General features: G+C 38.2%; 1 protein-coding gene across 4 annotated transcripts in view; it reads left to right on the forward strand.

Moving 5' to 3' along the window:
* Positions 1–27,170, forward strand: part of FAM53A (family with sequence similarity 53 member A) — a 73,284-nt gene that overhangs the window by 16,280 nt on the left and 29,834 nt on the right. For 3 of the 4 annotated variants that reach the window (XM_052780707.1, XM_052780708.1, XM_052780706.1), the window contains exons 2-4: positions 6,236–6,482; positions 13,597–13,651; positions 15,924–16,726. In XM_052780707.1, the coding sequence (XP_052636667.1) occupies positions 6,405–6,482; positions 13,597–13,651; positions 15,924–16,726 (936 nt within the window). In that variant the 5' untranslated portion in view covers positions 6,236–6,404. The remainder of the gene's footprint in view (positions 1–6,235; positions 6,483–13,596; positions 13,652–15,923; positions 16,727–27,170) is intronic. The other variant, XM_052780710.1, reaches the window with a different exon arrangement.

A 27,170-nucleotide genomic window follows, 5' to 3' on the forward strand; every position in this document is an offset into this window, starting at 1 on the left:
AAAGTTATTAATAATAGACTTATGTTACAAGGAATGCTTAGCCTCCCTGTGAACTTCTTAGTGCTGTGGTAAATAATGTGTAGTTTTAGGAGTAGAATGTTCTCTCTCCGTTTGGAAGCTGGAATTCTGCATTGCAAGAAACTAGACATGATGTAGCTTTTTTCAGATGGCATAGAGTATTAGTTAAGCAGGTTCTAAAAAGCTGGTCTTCCAACTTGGTCTTGCTTCAAGCATAACTAGGACGGGACAGACAATGCTCTGTTAAAACTTGGATCAGTTTTGTGTGATGTTTCAATTTTGAAATGCTTCTTGGATGCTGCAGAAAGTGCCAGGAGGCAAAAAAATCACAACATCTTTCATCTAGAGTCTAGTAGCAAAATCATCTAGGTCTGGAGTTAGTACTGCTGGGGTGATTAGCTGCTTTGGCTTGCTGAAATAGAGATAATATTTTAAAGGACCTACTTATCCGAATTGGAATTTTGACTCCAGCTAATCCTTTTCTTCTGCTGGGAGCTGGCTAAGTATGTCTTTATGGGATTGTTGGTAATAAGGATTCCATGTAGCACTCTGAGTGAAGAGTAGGAAATAATGTGAAGGAACAGAAAGAGGGAATGACCTGTGTTTGTTCTCACTGCGTAATTTTCGTCCCATAGGCAGAAAAAATGGAATTGCAGTCATCAAGAAACACCTACATTTGTGTTATGGGGAAATCATCTAAAATCTTGTGATCTTTTCTTCTCTATCCAAGATGGAACTTCCAGAGACAGAGGAGAAATGTAGAAGTGTTTCAAACAAATGTAAATTTTCCCAGTGAGATGAGCTGTTGCTGGAACATTTTGTCCTGCAGGATGCAGAGGAGGAGGAGTGGGTTGGAAATGAGTCTGGCTGCCTTGCTTTCTTAGAACCAAGAAGAGATTTTTGAATTGGCTTTATGTCTTCATCAGGACTCTTCATCTCTTTGAAAGTAGGTTGTCAAATTGGATGAGCCTCTGACAACCTTTAATTGTCTGGGTGGTTGGGTAATCCATATTTATAGTAGTGTTCCCAAAAAAGACCCTGGTGACATCACTAAGAAGATAGAGAATTCGTGACACGAGCACTTTTCTTCTATCTTTACCCTTAATTTTGGCAGAGATTTTACAAGTCACTACTACTTGTGGCTAAACTTTTAAAGAAATAAAACCTCTCTTTAGTAGTACTATAGAGATAGAATAATAAATCTTTACTTTTCTCAGACTTCAGAATGTGTCATAGAACAGAACTTTAAATCAGAGATAATGGTGATACTGACTCCATCACAGTTCATTCTCCAACTGTGAGGAATGTTAGCTTTGGCTTGCATTTGGAGTTTGATTTTTTTTTTTGTTCCATTTATTTTATTCCTTTTCATTAGTCTACCTTTCAGCAATAAAAATAGCTTCTCTTTCCCCCACCTCTCACCTCTACCCCCCTAGCTTAAGGAGATCCCAGTAAGATTGAGTCTCTCCCAGGACAGAGACTAACATCTTTTGTCATGTGTGTTTGTCTTGGATGGCTCAGCTTTCTCGCTCTTCTACCTAATCAGGCTCCATAAAGCATGGTGTGCTAAGGGAAAGATGGCCATAATCTTGTAGGACTTCATCCAACTTGGAGCTCCAAGGGCTATTATTATTATTACCTCAAGGCTTGGAGTATCTTAGTGTTTGAACTTGCATGCCTGGCTCAGCTGCTACCTGTGGAGACTTGGTGACAGCAGAGGTGTGTATCTTTGGGGTGTGCTTACAGGTTGTATAGAAAGCAGGGCAAGTACTCACAATGGTAGGCAGAACTTGATTGTGCTAAGATCTGTGCTGTGAGGCAGCTGAAGAATGGCAAATTCAGCAGGATCCACGTTGCCCTAACAAGGATGGTCAAATGGTTCCGATTACTGAAAATCCAATTAGTTTGAAGTGCCGAGCAGTTTGAGAAGGATTCAGCCTGATAAACATAAAGGGCATGATAAGGAGAGATTGAAAAAGAAAGTTAGCTGCCTGTGACTAGCTCTGGAGAGAGAGCATGGTGGAAAAAGTACATAAAATAGCTTACTATCTCTGTGGGTATGTTAAATAAATACCACAGTAGAGGATCTTGAAAGAAACCAAAAAAAAAAACCCAAAAAACAAAAACCCCCCGAAGTGTGAAAATACCATGAGGAGTTTTCTGTAGTGTAAGGAACTTTTCTAGGAGGTATTAAGGGCCAAAAGCTTGTAAGGCTTGAAAAATATATATGGGTGGAAGTTTTAAAATGACAACATCATAGTGAAGCTAGAGTGACTCTTAAGAATCTCTTGTCTCTTAACAGGCAATATTAATTAGTAAAGATGAGGGAAGCAATTCCTGGTAGAATATAAATTGTTCAGCTAGAGTGAACCAGGACTTAAGTCACTTTGAGTTAAGGTGCTGAGGCTGCAGGGGTGATTTCAGATCACTTTAAGCTGGTGAGTTTGACTAGTAAAGGAGTATGAATTGGAAAAGGAAAACAGGAGCAAAACATGTTCAACCCATGCTTTGGAAGGGGGCATCTAATTCTTAATTATAGGAGAATCTGCCTGGTGCAGTGTGGGAAATGCTAATGTCAACTGGCTGGCTCGTGTGGCTTTTTTCTCCCCCCCCCCCCCCCCGACACTGTACTTGGACAGGTACCTCAATAAGCAGTGTCAGCATCCCACAGTGTGTCCACACAAACATTTGTGTCCAGTTTGTGGCAAACCAGATTGGGGAACTGATCCAGCTGGAAAACAACCTTTCCCAGAAACAAAAGGAAGTGTTTTGTTTCTATCCAACTATAAAAATTCCTTGATGCAGTTCTCTGCGTAGTAGCAAAAACACTTGTGCTGGCATACTGTTGTGGGCAACAAATAGCCAGAGAAGAAAATGTTTTGGCAGTTGTGGTGGCAGCTGAGGGATATCAAACTGCAACCTAGAACGGCTTTCTTTCATTGGTAGGAACATGATGATGGTAACTTTTTTTTTTTTCCACTTAAGCTTTCATTGTCTTCATTAACAAGGAGGACTGCCCAGTAGGAACAGATTTGTAGCATAAACAGTTAGTACTGATGTCCACAGCGTATGCCTAGCCTGGTGGCTTGCTTTGGACCAGCATTAGTCTAGTGCAGGGTGCTGAACACCTGAAGGTGGCTGTAAGGCACCTTCTGGCTTTGTTTCAGAGTGGATTACTTCTGGGTGAGAATGGTCCATAATGAGAGATAAAGCACATTAATGGAGGATGAAGAGGGAATTCACTTAAAAAGCATGCTTCTGATCTGAACTAAAACTCCTGCTCCTAGGGTTTGCACTTGGTATTGAGAAATGGAATTTGCTCATGGAAGGGAGCAGTACAAACTGGGAGCTGATACATGAAGACTTGCCTGGCTAACGCCACTTTTTCACCCCTGTCCCATGTAGCTCTTATACATTCTTTAAAAAATCTTTCTCAATGGAGCGTGTCTCATTTGAAAAAGTGTTGTTGGTTAAGTACGAGTTGCTAAAATGAGAAACTTTGGGGGGGAATTTCCACTTTGCTTGTGTTTCAGAGCTGATTGGGTTGCACACAGTCAGAAAGGGCCTGAATGGTTGCAACTCTCGAGTATTACTTTCAGTAGCTGGTAGGATTTAAGAATGTGGATAACTACAATTCAGCTTCTGTGATTTCATTTGCCTCCCCTTTATCCTTTCATGCAACTGAATGTATCGGTTCATTAACTAAAGACTAATATCCTTCTGTCTAGTCTCTCCTTATTCTGGCTTGTATTATGTGGACTTAAAATTTCAGTGAAACATTTGAAGATTAGAAGAATTAAGCAAAATATAACTACATTATAGTTAACTGATTGCAGATCAAAAACTTGTTCCTCCCCTGTCTTTGGTAGTTTTATTTGATTTGCTTTTTTCCTTGAGGGGGAAAAAACCCACAAATTCTTATATGGCCCTTCCAAACAGAAAAGTAAGTAAATACCTGCTGAACTTTCCAGCTAATTCTTAATAGTGGCCTCTTAGTTGTAGAAATCTTAATCCTTAAAATGAATCTGAAAGTCTTTGTGCCAGTTACTAAGCTCCTAAGCTTCAGGATATTTTCAGTCTGTATGGACAATTTCTGACCCTAGTCAGCCTTTCTTTTGACTTCTATTCTGGATTTCTAGATCTAGTTTAAACTTCATCAGGTTTAAAAGGCGCATTACAATGTTTGATCATGCTACTCTCAATACTGCTCTGTTCACACACTTGCCCTTAAACTTGCATGGCATTTCATGAACTGCACTTTGCTTTGACAGATACTTACATTGAAAAGGGTACATGCAACTTCCTGGTGAGTGTATGAACTTGACTGTTTTTGATATTTGACTTGGTGTAATTTCAGAACAAGGTGTGGTAAATATTTCAAGTTGTTGGGTGCTTTCCTGAAAGATAGAACACATTCAGTAAAAATAGACAGGTGGAATCTCCAGATACCTGGGTAGCATTGTTTATGGTTGAGGAGCACTTGTAAGCATCGTATTGTATAGCAAATAAAAGTAGATATGAGAATGAGGCCAAAAGATGGGCAGAAATCATGATTGTGGGGTAGCTGTCAGGCTAAGGGAGGCTGTTATGTAGCAGACTTGTGTGAAGGTGAAGCAGTGTATGGTTAGCATATGAAAATCATACTTGAGGATGTACTCAAAGGCAACAGGTTTAAAAGATAATCTAACATTATCATTAATACTATTAATATCTTAGTTTTAGATGGGTTTAACTTTGGTCATGGACTCAAGTGACTTTCTTGCTACTACTGGTTACTTAAACAGCTGATAAGTAGTAGTGTGGAAAAGAGGCAGTATTTTATAGAAACATTCATTTAAAGTTATTATTTTCTGCTATCCTTTTTTTTTTTACTGTAGGCTTTAAAACGTAGCAAATGGAAGTAAACTTCTGGTCCTAGCAGCAGCAGCGTTCCTTCCACATATTGCTTTTGTTTAAACCTGGAAATACCTGTGTGTGGATCTCTTCCTTTATTTTTTTTTTTTTATTCCATAAGCAGTCACTGAATATGCTCGACCAACTTAAATCATAAACAGGAATGGTTAATGCATGTCACTAATGGATCATCAGCATGAATTCAGGAAAGATGTTTTTGTTAACATAGTAAGGCAAAGTTATGGGAAGAGGAGTTCATTGAAGATAGTGTGAAGAAATTACAATTAATACTAATGTAGACTTGGTTTTGAAAACTGGAAGTGAATTTGAGAACTGTGGTGAGCCTGAAAGACTTCATGATAGAAAAAGGAAAATGAAGAAGCTGAAGTCCTGTGGTTTTGTTCTGGTTCCTCTTGACAACTGGAAGAATGAGGTGGAGTGGAGGAAAATACAGAGGTTCATTTGCTATGGTAAAAATAATCAGCTAATGAAAGACTTTTGGAAGACAGTGAGGAATGATATTGCAGTAGTTAAGGGTTGCTGATGCTGAGGGGGGAGAGAGAGGGGAAGAAATTAATGTAGAGGATGCTTAGGATAGAAAGAGGCAGCTGGTGAACCTAGTGCTTTTGATTTAGATGACTGCTCACTAAATAAAGATATCTAAGCTTTTGTCAGTGATGCTTTTACGTGTATGGTAATCTGTCCTGCTTACAAGTTTAAGATCTGGTGTTTGCTGACAGGTAGCAATTATATAACCTTTAACAAAGAAAAAACACAGGGAATATATTAAAAGTAGCTGAGGGTTCGGGAAGTAGATATAGCATTTGAGCTACCTGCTGCTCCACTCTTCTTTTTAAGGAGTGTTTAGCCATGAAACAATATGGTAGAATGTCTTAAAATGGCAAATCATGTTAAATGTACAGAACAGTATGGTAGATATGTGTGTGTTTCATATGCTGCTGTAGTATACCTGGCTAAGACTTCACTAGTAGTTTAAATGAGGGAAAGCTGAAGTTGTTCCTACTGCCTTGGATAAAAATCCTAGGTAGAATCGGTTTAATAGTAGGAAATGGCCAGCTAATATCCTGATCTTTACTATGTATGAGTCTCGTCTCCCTTCTGAAGTTGTAATCAATGAAATCTCAATAGGAGTATTCTTTCCTGAATAGGCATGTAATCTGAAATGCCAGGCAATAACGTTGGTCACAGAGTGGTATACTTGCACGAGTGAACGGTCCAAACATCAGTCCTGTTATTACAACACTAATTATGATGTACATAAGAATTTTTCTGACTCTTTCCTTTTTCTGCTCCAATTTTACAGAAAATCAGACATGATACACTGACAGCATTTGGAAATAAACTTTGGCAATAAGATGGCAGCATAAATCTCAAGACTTTACACCAAAACAGAAATGGCTCCTGAGTATTGAAACAAGAGACTGAAGAGCCTCCAACACTTCCGTGTGAGCAGTGGAAAAGGAACAACTACCATGGTAACACTAATAACAGAAAAGCTGCAGAACCAGAGCTTGGATGATCTGAGGTGTAAAACATACAATATAAATCTGGTAAGGATCTACCAAAATAACATGTAAATGTGAAATGCAAAGTAGGTTAAAAGTAACGCAAAACTACATAACAAATTCAAGAATGTATATCAGCCAGAATTCAGCCATTGAAGTTAGGACTGGTTTACAAGGTAGATGAGAGTCGTAAGGGGAAAAAGTGAAACTTCAGTGTATGGTCCTTCTTGAAGTGATGCTTTCTTATTTTAATAATCTTTTTAATCTTACAGCTTCATTTTAAATAATTAACAGAAAGCCTGTTCTCTTAAAATAAATTGTTCCAATGACCGAAAAGAATTCTCAAGACTTCTCACAATTCCTTTTTCCCTAACAAAAACCACAAGTACTGGTATGTGGTGAAGTGTTCTTCGCTTAATATAGCCAAGTGCTTGATATCTGACAACAGTATTTACTTAAAGTCAGTGACCACCATGTAGGTGACTATCAGCACTGGGCAGAAGGAGAACATGTCATCAGGTAAATACAGTTGAACTGAAAGTCAGGTTACTGACTACCAAACTGTTGTTGTTGCTAGTAGATCCTTGCTTTATCAGTGTGTCAGATGCCTGGTGCTCTGAAAAGTTTTGTAATATTTACTGGGTTACTTTCTGCTGGTTTAATCTGTGGGTCTGTGGTGTGGTTCAAGCATGCTATTCAGACACTAAGGAATCTATTCTCACATCTCACTTGTGAAATGAGATTATCTACTCCAGAGTCGGTAATTCAGAATAGTCTCCTGTCAATTTTGGGTGCCCACCTGATAACCCTGAGACCATGTTCTTCATGTAATGTACTAGCCTTATTTCACTGACTTTAATTGCAATGGTACCCTCCCATAGATAATGTACCAATGGGAGACCAAAGAAAAATAATTTTACTAAATGTCAAAGTATTGTTCAACTCTAGTTCTGTTATTTTTTAAATAGTAAATAATGCAAGCATTGAACCTGAAGCATGTTCAGTTACTTTAGCAGTAAGATCCTACCTCTGTTGTAACTTGTACTTAAGTAGCTGAACTGCTTCCTTATTAACTCCACAAGCCCAAACCAGGTAAAGGATATCCTGAATGCAGTGGAGTTTGTGCACAAGCACCTGCAGTTATCGTATGTGAAGTGCTTGGCCCTTTGTCCAATACTTTGTCCACTAAGAATGTCTAATAGTAGACATTAATCAAATGGTTTTATTTTAAAAACTGTAACAGGTGCATTTAGAGTTCTTCTAATGACTGACATTTTTGCTATCTTCACCTTAAATATGTGCTTTTCTTGAAGGGCATATATAAGGTCTTGGAATGATGTTAACTGTCTTAGAAGTGCTTACTGAGCTTGCATTTATTTCAGCTAGCTTGATGAAGCACTTGGGATACGCAGTTTATAGGGGAATCTGCTGTATTGGTGAACTGATGAACTCATCACTTGTAATTAAACTCTGGGCCTAGATGTGAGCTGATGATGACCTGTAACCAGTAGCAGTGCTTGCCTCTCAACTTGTAGTGGTGTCTTGTAATTTCTAGTTTTTGAGACACTGAAGTTTGCATAAATTAGGAAACTGAGCTGTCCTTTTACTGATAGTCACTGTAGGTTTTGGACCAGAGACTTGTAAGGGCAGAGAAGGATGTATTACTGCTTTTACACTGTGTGTAGTCTATACAGGAGTGTGGTGGCATGCTGTAATGTGGTGTAGGTTGGTTGTTTTTTATTCCTGTCCTTATCTGTACTTAAAATAAAGCATGAAAAAGAGTGAGTGAAGTGGAAAATGGCAGATGATTTCTCATCAGTGGCTTTGTCCTCGCACTTCTCCTGCTCCTCTCCTCCTTTAATCTTATCAATTGGTTTTATAAATCCTTTAGTTCTTGCAGAAAATGGGTTCTGAGGCCAGCAACAGGTTCTGTTTGTACACAATGGCAACTTGAAAAAGTGTAGAAATTGCAGAGCGAGGTGTGGAAATGGAGAAGCAAGTGTGAATAAAAGTGTGCAGCTAGGTTGCTCCCTACTAAAAAGGATTCATGGGAGCAAATGAGGGCTTCTTGACTAAAACATGAACCTAAGATAATAAAGTACACTTTTTCCACTAGTAAAGACAACTGCTAAATTTTAATAAGGGAAAAAGACTTCTAGTGGGGGTATTGAATCAGCTCTAGCACACTTAGACTTTTTGGTAAGAAGTTCAGGTTAATGCTATAGTTTCTTCTAATGGCAACAGCAATTTAGAGCAATTCTGAAATGGTCTTGCCTGCACCTTTCATTACTTGTGCTGGCACAAAGTTCTGTGGGACCATGTGGTGAATTGTCTTGTGAGCTGATCTAGGATTAAGACTAACCTTTCTTGCCTGGGTTAATGTTAACCCTTACAGGTTTCATGATACCTTTCACAGTGTATCTGTGCTTGTCTTGGCATAAGTAGGTAAAGTAGCTGGGGAAAACCTGTTCTGTAATACAGCTCATAAATGAGGGTTATGAAAGAAAGAATAGCTCTTTCAAAGCTATTTACCTTCCAGCTAGCCAAGCTGGGCATAAAGACATGTATAGGACATAGTATGCTTTTTCATTTCTGTAAGCTGTATGATGACCAAATACCCTTCTTTACCTGTTGCCCAAGTATGTTGTGTAAAATACTTGTTGTAGCTGCTTTTGCTACTCTTAAATAACATGCTGATTTTCCAAGCTGGTGTAATTCATTTGGCCAGTGCATGCTCAGTTATGTTGTACAGTCTTGCGCTGCGCCTGCCTTAAAAAAACCCAAATGATTGGGTTTCCTGCTGTAGAAGCAGGAATGTTGTTCCAAACTTTTGTCTCAAGTGGACAGTTTAGCTTACAAGGTAGAATAGTATTGCTGGTTGGTTGACTCTACCTCACAACAGTGAGATGTTCTGCGAGCATATTAAGGCTTTCATGAGCTGACAGCATCATTAAATCAAATAGTTGGTCTCTATTTCCTTGAACATAGATCTCTTAAGAGTCTTGAGGGCTTTTCTATATGTTCTGGCTAAGCTTGTACTTTTTTGGTATTCGTGTAGAAGCTAGTATTGGTTTGTGAAATAACATTGTGTGAGATGTAACACTTCAAGGTGAGGTATTAAGAAGGAAATGTGAGCATCTCCGGACAAGCATTTGTGGAAGGAAGAAGCTCTGCTATAAACTCGTTCTGTGTGTGTGGGTTTTCATTATTTTTAGTTTTTCCGAAGCTGACTTGTATTGAAAGACTTAAAATGGGCTGACTTCTTTGGATGGAAAGCCACTAGCTGAAAGACTTGAGGGCTGAGTCTAAGATGTGACTTGACTTAATCACTACTTCACATTCTGAGAAAAGGTCAAATGCTTCTCTCTACTTCCTATCCAGTCATACTTGGAGGATATTTGGTAGAGATGGAGGTCTGGCATGGCCTATTCAAATGATGAAAGTCACATCTGTATGGTGATGGTTAAAGTAGTACTTGAATAATAAACACTGGGTTTCCTGCCATTTGCGAAGAATGCTGATAAATTGGAGGAACTCAAATATACTTGGAAACTGGAGAAAATGCCTTGAAATTAAAGAAATTAATTTTAAAAATAGGAAGATCAAGAAGTCATTCTGAGAATAATGAGGACGATAGCACAGGCTGTGAAGTTCTTAATGTAGTAGATTGGAGTGTATATAGAAGAACAGCCAGAATTATTTTTGTTACAGCTGGGTTTTTGCTAGCAAAGAACACTTTTTTAAATTAGTGATGTAAATTATAATTCATTACGAGTTTCCCTTGTGTGCCTCTTCCATTTACTCAGTTCAAGACTAGGTGTCTTAAGTGAATATTTTAATGAAACAACAGCTGCTGAGACTAAGTAAGCCAACTGAAACTTGCAGCACTGTCCTAAATGTCATATGACACAATTCCTTTCCTTTTGAGCTTAGTCTTTGAGCCAAATGCACAAGAGGTTCTACTTTTGAATAAGCATTTCAAAATAGATACACTTTCGTGCATGAAGCAAACAATTCCAGCCTTAGGTGAAACTTGTAGTTTCATTATTTTGTGTGTCTCTATCTTAAATTGTGCTTCCCCCCCGGCCCCCAGAAAGTTCTCAAGAGGCATCAGATCTTGGTGGGTTTTTTTAACATCTATTCAAAAAGCAGTAGTTGGAAGATAGATGTGCATGACCTCTTGAGTTTCCTCTTCAGGAAAATGACCTTGTTGAATAATTTGTCCTTATTCTAAGGAAGACTTCCTTCACACAGAGAGTAGCAGACCTCCCTGTCAAGGTTCTTAACAATTGCAATCTCTTCTTGAGCATAACCATAAAAAAAGAGCTCTTCATTCAGGAAGCTTCAGGTAGATCACAGCACAAAGGGAATGAATGGAGGAGGGTAGAGCATAGCCAACCCAGGAGAGCTGATAAACTGGTTCAGTGCCCTGTTACAGTAATATCTAGTGGGACTTCTGCCATGTGCCGTATAGATAAAAAGATCCTTCCTCCTATAAACAATTTACAGCCTGATAGTCTACTCAAGTTTGGACTTCCAGACATCATTAAAATACACTACCAGATAGTGTTTCCAAGTATTTTTAATTTCAGTTATAGAAAGCCAAGTATATATCATAAAGGAGATTCTTTACTTATTGTCCCGTTAGTCACCCCTTATTTCAGTGCCTTGAACTTTTTACTGGAAATAGTGCAGCTTACTGTCTCTTTTCTGCATACAATGTCACGTATGACATTCTTAGTGAGGGTTTTTGGTCTGAATTTCTAAAGAATTAGCACTTTTTTAAAATTAACAGGATTCTGTATAAATGATCACTTAAGAGAACAAGTTGTAGTTGTAATATGTCTGCTTTGTCATAGAACTGAGCACTGACTTCACTACAAGCTGATGAGAAATAGCTCTAAGGATGGGGTTGCTGTCTGCATTACAGAACATTGCAGTCATTCTGTGTAGTAGAGATAGTCTGTATGTGATCTCGCTTTTTCCATGCCCCTTGCCCCTTTGAAAAATGCTTTCAGTGCTTTGCAGGTGTCAAAGATGTAGTTTAGTCTCTACCTGATGAACAAGGCTTTTTTAGGGTAGTTAAAGTGCAGGTAATCAAATAACTCGGGCATTTGTGAAGAGAACCTTGTTAAAGATGCATTTGGCTGAAAACTATTTGTAAAAAGTAAATATCAATCTAATAATTGCCACATGGGATTGTCCTTGAGGTTCTGTTCCTTCTAAGCATCTAAGATCTCAGCCTGTATGAATGGTCTTTTAAACATCCCTAATTATTATGTTATGATTAAGTCATTCTTACTGCCCTTTTCCATGTGCTTCAAGTTACATTAGCTTTAAGACTTTTTGCCATGGAATTCTGTTCTATAAACATATTTTCCTTAGCTACTATCTGAAAGTTGAATAGGTTGTATTGCCTTTCATTTGGGGAAAATTGGAGAGGGAGGAATTTGCTGAAAAACCTTATCTTTAAGTCTCTTTGTTTGTTTCTTCTTCAGGGACAGCTGAAATGTAACTATTACTGCTATCTTAATGTGCTCTTGTGTTCTCTATGATACCTTAGTAGCTGTTTAGAGTAAACAGTTGATACTAGCTTTTTAAGTGTGTATACTATATAACTGGCAACTGCAGTTATGAAAAGCAAACTAGTAAAAGTGACTGCTACCTCTGCTGTCAAATTGCAAACTTCACATGGTTTGAATAGGGCTAATTAACTGCAAATCCAATGGAGACTAAAACTTGGGGTTCTGCGGTTTATTTGAAGTAGCCTTTTTTTAGAAAGAAGTTATAAATGTATCTACAGATACAAATGTAAAGTAAAAATCAGAGGGCTTGTCTCATATGCAGATGTTGATAAAAAATAAGATTAAAAATCTGATTGCTGTCCTATCCTTTCATCAGTTCCATTATTTGTTCCATTATTTCCTATGTCTAAAACAATAACACCAAGGGAGTATTACCATAGTTTAGCATTTGTATCTTACACATGGGGCTCAAGGATATAAAGTTGTCACTAGCAGTCCATGTGTTGCTATACAGCAAGAAAGAAAAGCTTTGTAGCCCAAGGATGTTTGTTTAAAAATTGACTTTGTATCTGGAAAGGAAGTGTAGGTACAATGCTATCTTCTTTGGCTATACACAAAAAACAATGTTCATGTAAAGTGTGTTGCTTTCTTTTAAAGCAATCTTCCTCTCCATCCTGAGGTGGTGTTGGGGGAATAAATAATGGCCCCTGGGCTCTAATGGAGCCTTAAGCCATTTATTTATAACTCTTTAGGAGGCTGGATAGCAAGCTCTGTTCTTTGCCTGAAAAATGTAGACTGTTTAAGAATGCCTTTGTAGTAATATTTTTCTAGGTAAAATTAGTTAATAAAATGGAAGACATTCTGCATACAAACTTGTCTTACTGTGCAGATGTTACTGATGAAGCTTAATCATAAATTCTGAAGCCCTTTGCACACAAACTTTGTTTTAAGCATGGCTTTTGCATTGTTTCTGAGTAGTGAACCTTCACCAATAAACTGTGCTTTCAAAAACTGTCAGTCTGCAAAAAATGGTTTTTGGATAGGAAAGACTTTTTTAATGGATTTTGTACTTTAAGAAGTAGGAAAACATTTTGCTATGCTGATTCTTAAGGAAATGTAAAATACTAGTAAAGAGTAGTTAAAAAAAAGCCTGAATTGGGCAATGTTCATTCTGGGGACCCTTAAGAGTTTGTATATTTAGTTTAGATAAAGCTATTCCTGTCTCTTAGTTTAAGATGAAGTGTTTTGCTTTTTACCCTTAAGAATGAAAATGGAAAGCCGATTGTCAGACTGTAATTTCCTCTCCACTGAAATGAGAATTGGATCAAAGCTTTTTCATTAAGGGTGAATTATCACTTTTAAATTTGCAGTTTATTCACATGGGGTAATGTTGCAATGCTTGAAACAGTTTGATGCTTAGCAATATATCAGAAAACTTTACAAATAGTTAGATGTCAGAGGTTTTGTTTAGAAAGATCAGCTGTTCAGGAATTTCTTCAAGATACCCAGCAAAACCATGTCCTTTTAAAGACATTGCTAAATGCACATACAGGGAAACTGAAAACTGCATGCAGTTTCCTTGAGGTGTATGCTCCTTCACACAGTTAAAACTTTTTTTTTCTGATTAATTTCAGTACTCATCTGAGAAGCTGAACAAAAGTGGCAGCTTGTTCCCTTTTGAAATCAACGGTAAGTTCTTCAGAAACCTTAGCTGTGTTTTACTGAGGTAATTGGTATAGCAAGCAGCCTTTCTTTTGTAAATAAGGTGAGGGGGATGGAGCATGCTGTTGTAGAGCCTGCTGGTTTAAGCTGGTCTTTGAACAATACTGGGAATAGCTAGTTGTTAGTTTTGTACTTGTGATCTGCTTTGCATAGTAAAAGCCCTTGTAACACTTTTTTTTTGGGGGGGGGGGTGGCTCAATATCTGCTATGGTGTACAGAAGCACAGCAATGCTGTTTTTCATGCTAAACATCTTCAGGTTCCTCAACTAGCAGAAAGCTCTTGCATCTTTACACACCTTCTTACATGCTTTGCCACAAAGAATATCCAGCTTGATACAAACCATAAGTTAAAGTCCAGTGCCTTCATACAAGTGTTATTTGCTTTTCCCCCCTTGGCCATCTTAAAATAAGAGTAAATTGTATCTGGCAAAAAATAAAAATGCCAGTTATTGATATGTAAACTTTGTACTGCTTTATTGAGGGATAGACTTGAAATTATGCATGTTCTGTTGTGTCTTTAAGCATGGAAGATTTCTATTTGCTCAGTGGGATTCCCTGTAAAATGTGAATCTTGGTTTGTGTGACGTTTCAAAGGGAAATGGTATTTTATCTTAAATACCATTACCATGTAAACAGTTAAAACACGTGTGCAACTCTTGACTTTTTTTACAGCAAACTTTAAACCAACCTCCCAGCCTGGGAGAAAGCTTCCTAAGGATTTTTAAAAATCAGGCCAGTCCAAGCTAGGAAATTGTCATACAGTAGATGCTAGGAGTTTCAAACAGTATCTGGATCCCATTGTGTTGGCTTTTTTAGTTGCATTGAATTATGGATGGTCCCTGCCTTGAAGAGCTTACATGCTTAAGGCAAAGCACAGTATGTGGTTGTACCCATCTGAAAGAATGGAGGAGGAAGGACAGAGGAATTCTAATAAAACATGTTGTTTGAATAGGCCAGCTGTCTGCACAGTTAAATGATTTTGAGACAATAGGGTGTTCTTTAAATAAGATCCAAATAAACAGGATAATCCATGACATACTTTCAGCATGGAACATGTACAACTATTTGGATTTGCAACTTTTAAAGCTACTCAGCAAATGTTTTATCTGTTGATTACTCTAAAAACTTAGTTTAGACAACCAACTATAAGAATATACAAATATTTAATGTTTAGCCTATATCTAGGTTCTTAAAATAGGCATAGGGGAAAAACTTGGTATTTTAAATATTCTGTCGTTAAAGCCAGGATAAGTGAAACTTACTTGGCTAATTGGTTTAAATTAGCAAATTTTCTAACCAAGCATGAAGCACTGTTAACTGGCCAACAGTTTTGCTGCTTTTCAATTTGCAAATCCAAAGTCTGCTGTAGTTCTTCTTACACTTCATTGTATAATGTAGAGGAACAGCTGTAAAATGTGCAGAATGTTCTCAAAGAAATGCTTTACAAAAGAGTGAGAGGCTTCGCTGGCAGACTGCTTTTAACCCAGCATTGCCACTTCAGATGAGAAGTTGTGCGCTATGGGTTATGTCTGTATTCACAGTAAAACTTGCAAGAGGGTCTTAAGGGATACTCACGTTATTTCATGCATTGAATTGAGATTTTTTTCCCTACACTTTGAGTATGAAGAAAAAAAAAAGGAAACAATCTGCAGTCTGATTTAACTTCATACTGTTTCTAATTTAAAGTAAAGCTTTTCACACCACAGAATGTGAATGCGCATCTCTGAAACTTTTCTTTAGGAAGGTATTCTTAATAGAAAAGAGTAACAGCCAAATGAAGGACAGCAGTCTATGAAGAGATTATCCTGCTCTTTTATTTGAAAAAAAAAAAAAAAGTTCTCGCATTACTTGTTAATCCGTTTTGGTTGTACCTTAGGTTGTTCACTGTTACAGGTTTTAATAGTGGTATATGCTATGCGCTAGGAAGCAGGTAAGCAAGCTGTCCGTGTTGCTTGCTAAGAAACACAGTGTTGTAATCATTCAGGATGTAGGAAGAAGCATTAACAAGGTACATATATACTGGAATTGGCTCCTGAAATACTTCGGTTTTCATATTTTTGGAATTTTCTACCTTTTTTAAAATGAGTACGTAACTATAGTGTGAAATTTCGATTAAGAGCTGGATATTTGTGGCTCATCTTTCTAAGCTTGAGTTTGATTCATGGTTTTACATTAAACTGGGTCTAAGCAAATTGTCTTTTTCCTTTGCACCTTTCACATGTATCTGTTTTGTTTTCAGAAGAGAGTCCTTGGAAAGCTTTAAATGGGGGTTGCCCAATCCAGACTGACACAACAAGGAGTTCGGCTTACCCTTTCCCAGTGTGCCCCTTCAGCACCGGCACTGCCAGTAGTGGTAGTCTGCAGTGGCAGCAGGAATCTTCCAGTACGTCTATGGTGTCAGGATGGATAAGTGAATTAAACCTTAACGAGAACTCGGGTCAACCCTTGGCACCACCAACGAAACGCCATTGTAGGTCCCTGTCTGAGCCAGATGAGCTTGCTCGCTGTCGGTCACCGTGGAAGCCTGGCAATTCAAAGGTTTGGACTCCCGTGTCAAAGAGACGGTGTAATAGTGGTGGTAGTGCTACCTTGCAACGCTGCAACAGTCATGGAAGTGCAACCTTACAGAGAAGCACAAGTATCAGTCTGCCACAAAACATACTGTCGCTAAACAATGTCTTCACTATCACCAGCTTCAACACATCACCAGTACCCAGACCTTCCTCTGCCAGCAGCGGGTTTGTGGACAGTAGCGAGGGCAGCACAAGCTCCAGTACCCGTTGGAATTCCGGAGGCCCTTGTGACTTTAACCCAAGGCGCCGCCTCTCCCTCTCCCAGGAGCACATCACTGAGACGGGAAATCTCTTGCCTTCAGCCAACAGCACTCCCACCTCCACACCCGAGCTCAGCCGGCGTCAGGGCTTGTTGAGATGCCGCTCTCAGCCTTGCGTTCTGAATGAAAAGAAGAGCCGGCTAAAGCGCAGACGGGAGGAGGATGTACGATGGAACAGACCATCATTAGACTTTTTTAAAATGACACGGGTGAGATTTTACTTTCCTCAGTGTGTGAAGGGAACTCTTGCAGAAAGGCTATTTCTAGATATACTGAACTAATTTGTAGTTGTTACAGACTTGCTTGTGTTCATGTGCTGATATGTATCACTTTCAGCAGTATAGCAGGCATCTTACGCTTGCCAGTGCTATATACTCTATAGCAAATCAGTTACTTTTTGCTCCCCAAGTCCAGTTCTTGAAGTCCAGTCTACTTGATACAGACTACAAAGAGCTATGAAAACATGCTTGAAGCAGAGGCCAAATTAAAATGGCTTGTTTTTAAAACACAGGGAAGCTGGGGGGGGGCGGGGGGGGGCAGATAGACAGGGTAGCAAAAAAGTTAGGCCACTGTGTTCCTAGAGAACAGCGTGCAATGATTTCTAAGTCATCTTGGTGCAAATCTGTTTCGTTAAGCTTCCTCTTACAGTTTGAATAATTCCATAAAGCTAAATAAGAGCAAGCAAACCCCTATATAAATGAACTAACTAATGAAACTGCTAATAAACAGTCATAAATAGAAATAGTGTTCTAATACGGCAACTGCAGATGGTCCAGCTCAATGGAGAGGTGTTTTACTCCAGTTACTCAGAATTCTACTTAATTCCTCATGGGACAGTAAAGGTGCCGACTTAAAAACAAGTAAACTTCAGTTCATGCCTATACTTCGCATGTAATACAAATGCACGTACAGAGCTCATTTTTCAAAGCTTCTGTGTCCACAGAGGCAACAGCTGTAGTTTAAAACAGAAGATGCTCGTTTAGTTCCTGTAAATGTAAAATTGAGTCTTACGTGATGGTCAGAGAACACTTTATGCTTGTGAGAATGTAAGTACTGGCTTCAGTAGATACCAAACTCAGGAGGTTTGTGTGAGTAGATCTGTTACGAGTAGCGGGGAGGAGGCAGTTTGCAGAAGTAGCAATAAAAATGTAAGGAAAGGAAATAGTCTGCACCAGTGTTCCTGCTATTTGATGCACTGTGCAAAAGAAAAGCTGAATATAATGAGATGCTGGCTAAAATGTCCAATCAGTGGTACCCTGGTATTAGTAGGCTTTACATAGAAATGTGTGGCAAAAATACTAGTAAGATACTGGAACTGAACGGTCTACTGTGGGATATTGAGTTAACTAGTTTATGTCCCCTTTGCTTAACTAAAAGTCTGTATGATGACATCTGTCCTTCTCTTACACCTTTGAGACAACTTACAACTTCAAGGATTTTCTTTAAAAATATGGCTTTTTTTTGATGAAGCTGTGGGGTAGGTAATTGGTTGGCAAGCCATATAGAATGATCTGTTTGCTTATTGACAAGGTTGGTAACCAGTTCTGTTCTAGATATGACTAGACACTGTTCTGAGTTTTGGTTAAGATGCAAGTTTACTAGTTAGCTAATCAGATCTTACCTGTTTCTCTTTGTTAATCACTGCTGAGATTAGTTTGCTAATCTACTCCAGAAATACTAGTGGATTTGCCTTTCAACTGCCTGTGTGGTCTAATTCAGGTTTCATTATTTAAACTGAATGTAAAATTTAAAACCTGCTCCTTTTTTGGCTAGACTTGCTGTTTGCATTCTTCAAGCTCTAGAGGTGAGATAAAGTATTTCAGACTGACAGAACAGTTTTAGTTGCTCAGATGTTATACCTTCTAAATAATCCATATAATGTGTATGAAGAAAACTTGATATAGCCCATGTCTATAGGAAGTTTTTTGGCTATTTAGATTTGCTGCTGAATTGAAGAGTACATGAGACTAATACTCAGCCAGTCTTGATTACTTTTTCCTGTAAGATCTATTTTGAAATAATGTTTTCGTGATAAGCTGAGTAGTTTATGCAATGAAATTCATTCTACTCTGTCAAGGCCTGATGGTTTGGGGTTTTTTTCCAGCTGTTTCAGTAGAATCTTCCCGTAAAGATACTACTGTGTATTTAATCAAAGGCACAAAGTATAGTTTGGAAATGCATTGTTTTCCAAACATGCTAACTTTAGTGAAAACATCTGTTCAAAAACTAGGCAAGTACTGAAAACATTTGAAGTAAAAATCAAATTAACCTTTCAAGAATTGTTGGGGTTTTCTTAGAATGGCAGCTTGCTTAGCCATTACATTGTTAGAAGTCTTCTATTTCTTCATAGCCTACCTTTTCCCCACATGCCAAATCCTGGCAGATATATGTGCTTTGAAACTTATATTGTGGTCTTAAACATTTCTCTCTAAACTTAAACAAAATTACTGCTGTGCAAAATATTATAAGCTAATACTACAGAAGACTTGTTTTGAAGTGTCATACAAGGAGATGTGGATGTGTCCCATATTTGCATATAGCTCAGTGAAGATCAGGACTACAATAAGGGGAAGTTCAGTAAGACCTCTCTTTCATGTATCTTGATGGCTCCTTATTGTTTCCAAAAATATTTTTTCTGTGATTTCAAATTCACTTCTAAGTCAGTTTCTGAAAGACCTATGTTGAAAACAAGTACTTTTAAGGATTTTTGTTCTAAGCTTTACTGCAAATATTTTGATGTCCTGAAATCTTCCTGAAAATCTAAACTTATTGAATAGTTGCTCAAAACCAGGTCAGTAATTAGATAATTAGTATTGCTTGTGAAGAACTTAAGTCATATGTTATCATAGATCTGAAGGTGCTGGGAAGGGAGAGTTCTTACTTTACATCGTGGTGGTATATTGGAGCCACAACTGTGTGAAGAGGGGAGTTTTGGGTCTGCAGCTGTTTTTGCCAATGCTCTGGAGTCCTGAGAGGTCAGCACTGCCAAAGTTGCTCAAGGTTTCTCAGCTAGGAATTCTCTCAAATCAATATTTGTCAGAACTAAATGATTTATTTACTTTAACCTGAAGCTGTTCTTCATTCAGGTAGATCTTGAATAGCTGTGGTTGGGTGAAGTTTTAGAGGGAGAAGGGGATGAAAGGTGCTTTTGGGTTTGGGGTTTTTTTTTTCATTAGTGAACTGGTTTTTTGCTAGCTGAGTTCTGGAAAATGTACTTAGTAGTTGCTGCTTCAGTCCCTACTAATTTGCTAATATAAGTGCTAGAAAATCAGTCTAATTCTGAAAGCCAAGTTCCCATTGCCATTGCTTTTTAAGCTTAGAGCTCATAGGTGAGTAAATTCAGATTATTAATCTATACTTATAAGCTATCCTTAGTTTCTGTACTTGTTTATGGCTTGCTCCTTCCATTGTTGCCTCTTTAATATTCTAATTTGTGCCTTTATTTAAAAGAAGGAAAGAAATGAGGCAGCTCTTAACACCATAAACTTTCTTTCTATATACTTTGATTTTATTTTCTTCTTCCACAGACCTTCACACTTTACTTCACGGTACTCCCCCTCTGTTTTAGATTTTATGCCCTCGTGGAAAAGAATATGCCATATCTTCAATTCTCATGGAAAACACTATGTTAATATTCAGTAAAATGAGTAATTCACGTATGTAGAAATAGATAGAAATGATCGGGCAGACTCCTGTACACCACTGTTCAGCTCTCGCATAGTGCTAAATTCTGAAAGGATCTTTTTCTGGACTTGAAGCTGAAAATACAAACTTGTGAAACTTCAGACCTTCTAGAACGTGAAGACAGCTGTAAAAACAAATGGAAAAGACTGTAGGAAAAGATAACAAAATGTGATAGCTGTTTTCAGCCCCTAAGGACTCAAAATTACTTTCTCTGTTCAGTTACGTATGCAAGAATAGCTGTATGAGTTGTAGAACAGCAGAACAGAGTATCTATGCCTACTTCGTATTTGTTCACAATTGTCCAACTAAGAAGCTGGCTCCAGTGAGGAGTGTTGGTCTTCCTTCACTGCAGCAGGCACCTGGTCACCTTGGTATTTCAAGATGACTGTGCATGGCAAAGAGCCTCTTTGGACTTCTGCTCTTCTGCATCTAATAAGCTCTATCACAGAGGCTGCTGCAGAATTAGTAGAGGTGGCATTTAGACTGGTAACTGCAGTAGGAGGGTAGAAATGTTTCTTTACTGAGGAAACTGCTGAGCTTTTTTCAAATGTTCTGCTTCATGAATTACATCAGTCAATCCTGAGGTGCAACAAGTAAAGAACAGCCAAGAGGTTGCACATGTTTTTCAGTGTCTAAGCAAGTTTTATTGTGACAGTGAGATTTAATTCTGTTTTAGATCAAACAACACACCATAGTTTGAAGTCTTGCTGGTATTTAACATTCTTGTGCTACTCTTCCCCCAATGCTGTGGTGTGGAGTTCTGGAAAAAAAAAAAAAAAAAAAAAAAAATCTTGGTATCATGCTTAAAAAAACCCCAGACTTTTAACATGTTCTCTGAAGTAGTCTTTGGTCTGTTTAAATAGTTAATACAAAATAGCTGGCTTTATCCAAGTAAGGAGTAGTTTCAACTACTCAGTGCTATGGCATGTCATGCATTAACATTAGACTAGGTAAGACAACACAATGAAAAGTTTTAAGGGGCTCTGAACAGTGAAGGAACTTGGGAACTGAAGTTGTGATTTCCTAGCCCAGGGTGCTTCTGCCTTCTTAGAAATGCTTTAAAGTCATCTGGATTTTATACTAGCGGATTTTCCTGGTACTGAGAGAGATCCTAAGTGCCACACCAGGTCAGGCCAAACTCTGTGTAGCCTGGCACCCTGCCTGACAGAGAACAGCTGCTTTGAGGCATGCAGGAACAATGAATGTGCAATGTGAATGTGATATTTCCTCCAGCGTGATGGCCTGGCTTCTGCCAGTGTGCATCTTGGGGGCTTCAAAGTGAGGATCAGTGGCTCAAACTCTGGCAATTACTGGTAGATCTGTTTTCTGTGGCTAACCTGTTTTTTAACTCTTTATCTTGGACTTCCACAATATTCTACAAGAGTTTAATTTTTGTAAACTGTCTTCATCGTGACCTTCTCCAAACACCTGAGTGGTTGATTTGTTTTCTTTCTTGGAGTTTAAGGTCTTGAATCAGCAAAACACTTGAATAACTTTGATCCTTAAAGTAAACTGAGCTTAAATTGTCTCTGCTTTGATTATTGACTTTTATGCCTCGGGTCACAGTGGTGTAGTGGCTTTGTGGATCTATATAGCAAGGTGGGCTTCTCACAGAAGATAGCTTCTGAATCATAAAGACTTGTCAACTCTGGCCAAAACAGCAAGACTAGTATTGCTTAGGTATGAAGATAAGCAGAGGGACTAGTTGATGGTGATTTCCACAGCAGTTTAAAAATGTATGCAAGGTACGGATGAATGGTGGATGTGGATATATTTCCCTGAAGGGTGTGATGAGGAGGAGGCAGTATTTTATGAAGGGCAGAACCCATCAGGAGTGCTGTGACTGAACTTAGATCAGATGACCACTACTTTTCCTGCAGAGACTTTCTTAGTAACTCCTGATCTCTGTTGTGGAACCTCTGCATTCACTTACTTGAATTTTACTTTGTGTGGGCCAGTTTGCAGAAGCCAACGTGAATATGTACGAGGGTGAGATATGATACTAGTTATTTATCTAAACCAGGGTAACAAAACTTGTGGTTGCTATCTGAGAACTATTAGGCATTCATTTTGGTTTTTTTTCTCTCTGAGGTCACTCTAATGGTCAGTATGCAAACAGGTAAATGAATTAGCCGTACTGTGGCCTCGCTAAGTTTAAGCAAAATAAGCTCTTAAGCATTCTCCTTGATTCTTTGAGTTCTTGTTGTCTAGAAAATTTCTGGGTATGCCCTGTTAGGCATAGTTACAGTAGATTTGTTCACTTTTATTATGCCACAACAAAGTGGATTAATGTTCCCAAGCTGCACAAGCAGTATCACTGCTGTAAGTAGAACTCAAGTATGGACGTAGAAGAGACGGTATCATACCCATGAGTAGTGCAGTGAAGTAGCCGCTCACTTGCATTAGGCTTTCTCCCAGGCTGCTGTTTTAGCATATGCAAGATAAAGAAGTGATATCAAGAGTCCCTTATAATGCTAGCAGGGTAACCTGCGAGTCAAGCCTGGACTGGCTAAAGTAGGTTAAGTACTGGCTCACGAAGTTCATTCAGATTGTGTTCTCTAAATAGTAAGCATGTTGTATTAAATAGTTTGAGATGCTTATGTAAAGCTTGTCTCTTATGGCCTCCTGTCAAAATGGGAACAAACAGGTTAGTTGGGGTAGATGCACTTCCCACTTGTGGATACAGTTAAGTCAGCAAAGGCTGTTCTCTGCCTAGCAGACTACACTTGTGTAGTATGATTTGGGGAAGATGATTAATACAACTGCAAGTCCTAATCGCTTAAGCTCTTGTGGTACTCTTACAAGAAGGTGTAGTACAGCATCTCTTGGTCAGAATACAGGTCTGTGGTTTGGTTTTGTTTTTTTTTTTTTTTCCTACTTGTAGATGACACTTTGTAATTCAGTGATGCATTGATGTGCACAGTTGCTTCTCAGACAAAATAGATGGTAGATGTCCTTGCACTGTATGGGGGTATCTTTTTGCTTCAGGGCACCCTTGATGCCCTTGGCTTTTGGAATATGGTTTGTGGAAAATACAATACAGATGAGCTGTATGTAGTGAAGGATTGGACTGGGGCTGATGGGGATCAATAAAATGGTAGCAAATGTAAATATGTAACACTAGTTAATTTACTAGTAGTTTCGCCTTGTATAAGATTAAGGACCAAGAAGAACAGCTATGAATGAAGCAATTGAGCCAGGGACAGAATTTTGTTTCTTGTTTGAAAATTGAATACCTACTCCTAGGGGAGCCTTTAACTTCACATTAGAAAAATAGAGCTAATCCTGGCCTACCTTTCCTTTGAAAAACAGTTCTGAGGCGCTTTTTTTTTTTCCTTCCCCTGGTAGTAATTTCTGTAAGTGATCATAAACCAAGAAGGCAAAAGATAACATGATTTGTATTTCAAAAGGCATGAAGTAATTTAAGCTCAGTGGTCAATGGTCTTGTTCAGAGGAAGGGAGCTGGGTATCAAAATTGTCTGGCTAAGTAAATCAGTGGTTTAAATCCACTTTGTGTAATTCTAGGCATAAACTTAATTTATAGCTGAAAAGAAATGGTCAGCAATGGACCTCAAGGAAAACGTTTCTACTGTTTGCCTATACAATGTACCCCTATGTGCAAGAGGCCAAAGACTTCAGCATTTCCAAAGTGTAAGTGTTTTCTTCAAGGGCAACTTTATGACTTGGAGGACAAATGTCTGAATGGAAGTGGATACAATAAGATAATTTGTAGGTTTTCTAAGCTTCAGCAGAGTGAAAATAAACTACTGCTATGCTTGCAGGATTTTGAATAATGAAATGCAAGTCAACTTTGATCTGCTAGAGGTTGATAAAGTTGTTACATTTATTCATTGCAAATTAGTTTAGAAGTTAGAGAATTGCTAAGATTGGGAAGAACCCCTCTTTGGAGCGGAACAGTATGTGGAAGGTTGGAACAGTTTCTTGAGATGCCTACTCTCCTGTCCAATTATGAAAGGGAGAGACTTTCTGAGCAAACTTCAGTGATGGCTAGTCACGGTCCCAGCACCACTTTCATTGGTGAAACAGCACAGATATTCTTGAACTCTTTGCACCTGTCTCTGGATAACAGATGTCTAGTAAACTTCAAAGCTGCTAATTTAACCTACAGTCCAAGTCAAAATACTTGGAAGTTGAGCAATATGCATCTACTATGTAGTGTGATTATGTCTCCCATATCTTCAAATTAAATGAAAAATAACATACAGCAGTTTGAGTTGAAGTTTGTGTGAGTGACTACTTACGTTTGGCTTACTATCAATCTGTAAAAACCAACTGTGGAGAACATGGGTGAGGAAAGATGTTTTAAATCATCCTGTCTAATGCTCTGTTGATGCATGATTACTTCCCACAATATATATTTTTTTTTTTAGTATTTGGTCCACTGTAGCCTTTTAATTGCCTCCAGGGATGGGGTTTCCTGAGCAGATAAAGAGGCTTTTGTGGGAAGCAAAGGCAGTTTCACTTAAGGTATAAAATTCATTCAGACTCACTTAAGATAGTGGCATGTATTTCTGGGTCTCTTTCCTACTGTCGTGATAATATTTTATGGAAATAAAACTTTAAAGTAAGCTTCCTGGTCCTCTGGTCAATGAAAACATATGAGCTCTCTTAGTCTCTATTTGAAAGCAATTTCTGCAGGAGTGGGAGGAGGGATAGCAGGTATTAAGTATGGTGTCTAGAGACTAGGAGTCTGTATCCAGTTATTCCTTTCTGTTTTATGAAAATATTAGGGATGATTGTGCTTTTTGCCTGGAGTATTTTTTTCATGAGAGTTAGAGGAATTACACATGAACAGTATTTGCTGTAAGAAATAACAGTCAAGGACTTAGGGTTTCTTGCAGAACTTTCTGAGGACTTGAGTAGAACCAGCTAAAGTGTTCAGCTAGATCTCCATTTCCAGTCAAACATTTAGACTATTCCTTTCACTAATAGTTATGTCTCTTAATAATTTAAAGCTCTTCAAAGTACTCCAGTAAAATAGGTTAATCAAAATGAATATTTTGTAGAAAGTGATGAACCTTTTCAGTCATTTTAAGTTTTACTCTTCTTTGTGAAGTGTTACACAAATGTTGCTTCCTATACTGAAGTTCTTACGTTAAAAAAAAAAATCAACTGCTGTTTTCAAAACTTAAGAAGAAAAAATTCGTTAACCTGTATCGTGTCAGAATAAAAAGCCTGTATTCCTGTGATCTGCAGTGAAGATGTGCATAACTAATAAGTGGACTTAAACTCTGAACATATTTAAAAAAAAAAACCAAACACAAAACCAAAACAAAAAAAACCCCAAACAAACACAACTTTATTCTATGCTGTTATAGATCAATAGCAGGGAGGTTGTACCAGGATGTGTCTAGTTCAAATGGTATTTTCTTCTCAAAAGAGATTCCCCAAGGGGAATGAGCAGTAACTTCAGACAGAAAAGCCAATGGTGATTTCTGACTTGAGGAAAGCAAGCTGTTCCCTCTGCTAGCTCTGTGATTCCACTTGGGATGTGATATGCTGGGTCTATTGAACTAGGAATTGTTCCCGTATTTGAATTTATGTAGCTTAAATATACCTGTACTTGTGAGTACTATTTATTTCTAAACTTCTTCATCACGTGCTTGTCTCTTGCAGTGTTCATTGTTTGAGCAGGAACTTGCTTAAATAGCAATAGCATTTTCAGGGAGATATTGAACTATTTTTACAGAGCATGCATTTGTGGCATAAGTAGTTCACTTAAGTTTAAAGACAGCTTTTAACCTTGTTAGAAATCTGTATTTTCCACTGGGCTTTATGTTACTATCTGACAATCAGTTATGAGTTTGGGTTTTATCATTTCAGGCATAGTTGTATGGCTATCTTTCATCCTTCTAAATCAATGAACTGCACATCTGTTTTGTGATAGTAATGTTGGAAGTCTCTAAATTTTTCTATTTCAGGAGTGACTTTGTTAACATCAGTTAAGGCTTATCTAGAATTACATAGATCTTATTAATAATAACTGTGGTGTTTGAAAACTGATGTTCATTTTCTATAAGCAAGGTTACCCCATCCCTTCCCAGATGGTTTTTAATGTGAAGTGCTTGAAAATCTTGAGGTGTTTTGTTTAAATCTGGGTATTATGCTTAGTAACTAACAAAGCAATCTAACAACACTAAGTTTTAACTTCTTTTAATAAGTTTAGACATTGTACCAGGTGAAATAAGAATTACTCTTGTACAAAGCGCTGAGTCTTTCACCAAAATGTGTGTATAGCAGCATGGCTTAAAGACAACCTTTGTGCCATGACTAACTTTGAAGGGCAAGTTGGGGGAGCGAATGTTGGGAGCTTTTACTGTTATTTAGGAGGTGCAGGGACTTAAGTGTGGTTTTTAGTTCTTCAGTGTGCTGTTATGAATTCTTGTGGAAATGAGAAGAGTCTAGGTTCCTAAAATGAAGTAAGATATTAGATTATACCATTCTTTCAGGGGCAGGTAAGCATTGTGTAAACCTTTCCAAAATTTGGCTATAAGAAAGGCTGGTCAGATTGTAACTTAATTTGACAATGAACCTCATAAGGCTTAGGATACCAGATGGTGCTATGGTAAGTAGCTACTGAACTGACTTGTTGAAGCTTTTCATGTAAAGCCAGTGGGCTTTATCCAAGTGCATGTAAGTAACATGTAACTCAGCTCAAAATGCGGAAAAAATGGTGTGGATTTGGTTGTCAGAGACACTGCCTTGTGGAATTAACTGTCCTTTTGAACAGTCTATATGGACCTTTATGCTTGCAATACATGTGGTTGATTGTGTAAGCTGTAAGGGTTTCCTGGCAGAACAATGCTAACTTAAGAGTGCAATTATTACAAAAGCAAGATGTAGGAGACTCTGTAGTGGCAGACTGGCTTGATGAGTTTGGATCCTCTTTGCCTGATGATACATGTTGAGCCCAACAAATTAAATGGGGAATGGTGCCTGGTTTTCGAG

This window comes from Harpia harpyja, chromosome 2, assembly GCF_026419915.1.
Source record: "Harpia harpyja isolate bHarHar1 chromosome 2, bHarHar1 primary haplotype, whole genome shotgun sequence".
NCBI classification, from domain to species: domain Eukaryota; kingdom Metazoa; phylum Chordata; class Aves; order Accipitriformes; family Accipitridae; genus Harpia; species Harpia harpyja.